At 40.5% G+C, this 2,201-nt stretch overlaps 1 protein-coding gene across 1 annotated transcript; it reads right to left on the bottom strand.

The window, feature by feature from the left end:
* Positions 1-641: 641 nt before the first annotated feature.
* Gm20854 (predicted gene, 20854) lies at positions 642-1,638 on the bottom strand. The gene has a single exon (NM_001160131.1). The coding sequence runs from the start codon at positions 1,460-1,462 to the stop codon at positions 779-781; it is 684 nt and encodes a 227-aa protein (NP_001153603.1). The 5' UTR covers positions 1,463-1,638; the 3' UTR covers positions 642-778.
* Positions 1,639-2,201: the final 563 nt, after the last annotated feature.

The raw sequence follows: 2,201 nt of genomic DNA on the forward strand, positions 1-2,201 counted from the left end.
TAGAGAGATGACCATGTTGTCAAGAGCACTACTGTACCGCAAAAACCTGGATTTGTTTTCTTGAATTCATATCCAATGGTTAACAATCAGCTTTAATGCCAGCTCCATGGGATCTGACAACTCATGTCTCTGTGGTCACCTATACTCTCAAGCTCATGCCCTACTCCCACCCATATAAATAAAGATAATAAATCTTAAAATGAGAGACAAGTTTCATTTGGTTTCATTATTCAAATGAAACCTTATTTTGTCTGATTTCTGAATCTCTTTGGATCAGTTTTCTGGGTTGCACTTTGTGTAACAAGGCCACATTCCTTTTATCTATCACTTTTTCCCCAACTTGTTGTTTCTCCCTCAGACTTCATACCAGAGATTCTATCTATGTCCTGTCTTTCTCTGCTTCTTCCTAAAAATCCATTTTTTGCTGCCATCCCTGCTCCTCTAAGTCATATCTCCAATTCCTTGCTCACTATGCAGACCACAGAATCTAAGTCCTGTCCATTTTAGCCTGTGTGATATTAGATGTATGCACTGTTCACAGCCTGCGTTGCAACTTTCATCTTCCTTTTATGTTCTTTCTACCATAGTCCATCTCTTCCAACAAAGTGTTCACTAAAAGCATGTCATGTCACACGTATTAATTTTTTGAACAAAACAAATTTTATTGACAAAGATACTGAGGTTGTCAAAGACCCATAGGTACCCAACACAGGAAAACAAACATTTTTTTTTTCAATCCTATAAGTTTACATTTCTGTACTTTGTGATTTTTTTCAATTTAAGTGATATTTGACACCAGAGTATAGACATAGATATGGAGGTCACCGAGAAATTTGATAAAGTACACAGTAGGATTGGCTAGAACTTTGTAAACAACCTTTCCGAACTTTTTGGATCCATCATCTCTGGTGTACTGCACCCAGGAACCTATTAAGAAGTCATTGTCATCACCTGATCTCGCCCCAGCCAGAGGGGTCTCTGGAATGATGTGGAGGTTACCTTCCTTGTAGTCATCCAGTAGCTGATAGACGTAGAGGACCGGATCCTTCTTGTAGGAAATGTAAAAATAGTCCTGTAAGAATGGCACCTGGGCTAGCACCATCCCACTCCAGTTGTCCTCAGAGCCATCTTTCCCCTCAAATTTGTGTTGTACCTCTCTGCAAACCAGGGCGCTGGCGAGGTGGACATCCCTCACCTGAGGAAAAACTACTTTGTGAGGCAAGACCTTAAGATTTAAAATCCTCTCATCGCTGTGGAGCTCCTGTCCGTAGACACTGTCAATTCCGTCATACTTCACCAAATAAAGAGAAGGGTTTGTTGGCAGTTGACCTAGAATGATGGCCTTCCAATGGGTGACAGGCTCATTACCTTCCTTCCACCCGTGAGAAATTCTGCAGCCAACAATATTCCCCAGGGCCTGGGAAGAAGGCTTCCTCCTACTCTTCTTCTTGAGTGATGTCATGCTCAGACTCTTCAGATGTATTGTCTTCTACCTGGCTGTAGACCTGTTGTGGTAGATCACACAGTCTTGTGGCTTCCATTCCCTTCAAATATCATACTTGCTCATTGCCTGGGACTGAAGATCTTGCCCGTTTAAACCAGACACAATGCTGTTGCCTCTGTCATATATATGAATTCCTGATGGGCAATGGTTATGGGTTGGGAGTGAATGCTGGACCAAGACTCTTCTCTAAGAGAACTTCTGAGCAGGTGAAGAAGATTATGCTAAACAGTTTTGAGCTCCTAAAATTAATTTTATAAAAATAAGAAGTTAATAAGTCAGCCATGGTGGTACACGCATTTAATCCCAGAACTCAGAAGGCAAGGACAGGCAGATTTCTAAATTAGAGACCAGCAAGGTCTACAAAGTGAGTTCCAGGGCAGTCAGTGCTATAGAGAGGAACCCTGTCTCAACAACAACAACAACAACAACAACATCAAGTAAAAGAAAACAAACGAAAATCAAACGAAAAACAAACAAAACAGAAATACAAACAAAAAAATAACAAAACAAACAATCAAATGGAGAAGTTAATAGGAAGTGGTAGTGACCCATAACTTTAATCATAGTACTCAAGAGGCAGAGTGAGGCAGACCTTAGTGAGAGAAAGACTAGTCTGGTCTACACAGTGAGTTTCCTGACAGCCAAATCTAAACATACAGAAACTCAAATAAAATTAACCAAGCAAGCAAACAAACAA

The sequence above is a fragment of the Mus musculus genome, chromosome Y (assembly GCF_000001635.26).
Source record: "Mus musculus strain C57BL/6J chromosome Y, GRCm38.p6 C57BL/6J".
NCBI classification, from domain to species: Eukaryota; Metazoa; Chordata; class Mammalia; order Rodentia; family Muridae; genus Mus; species Mus musculus.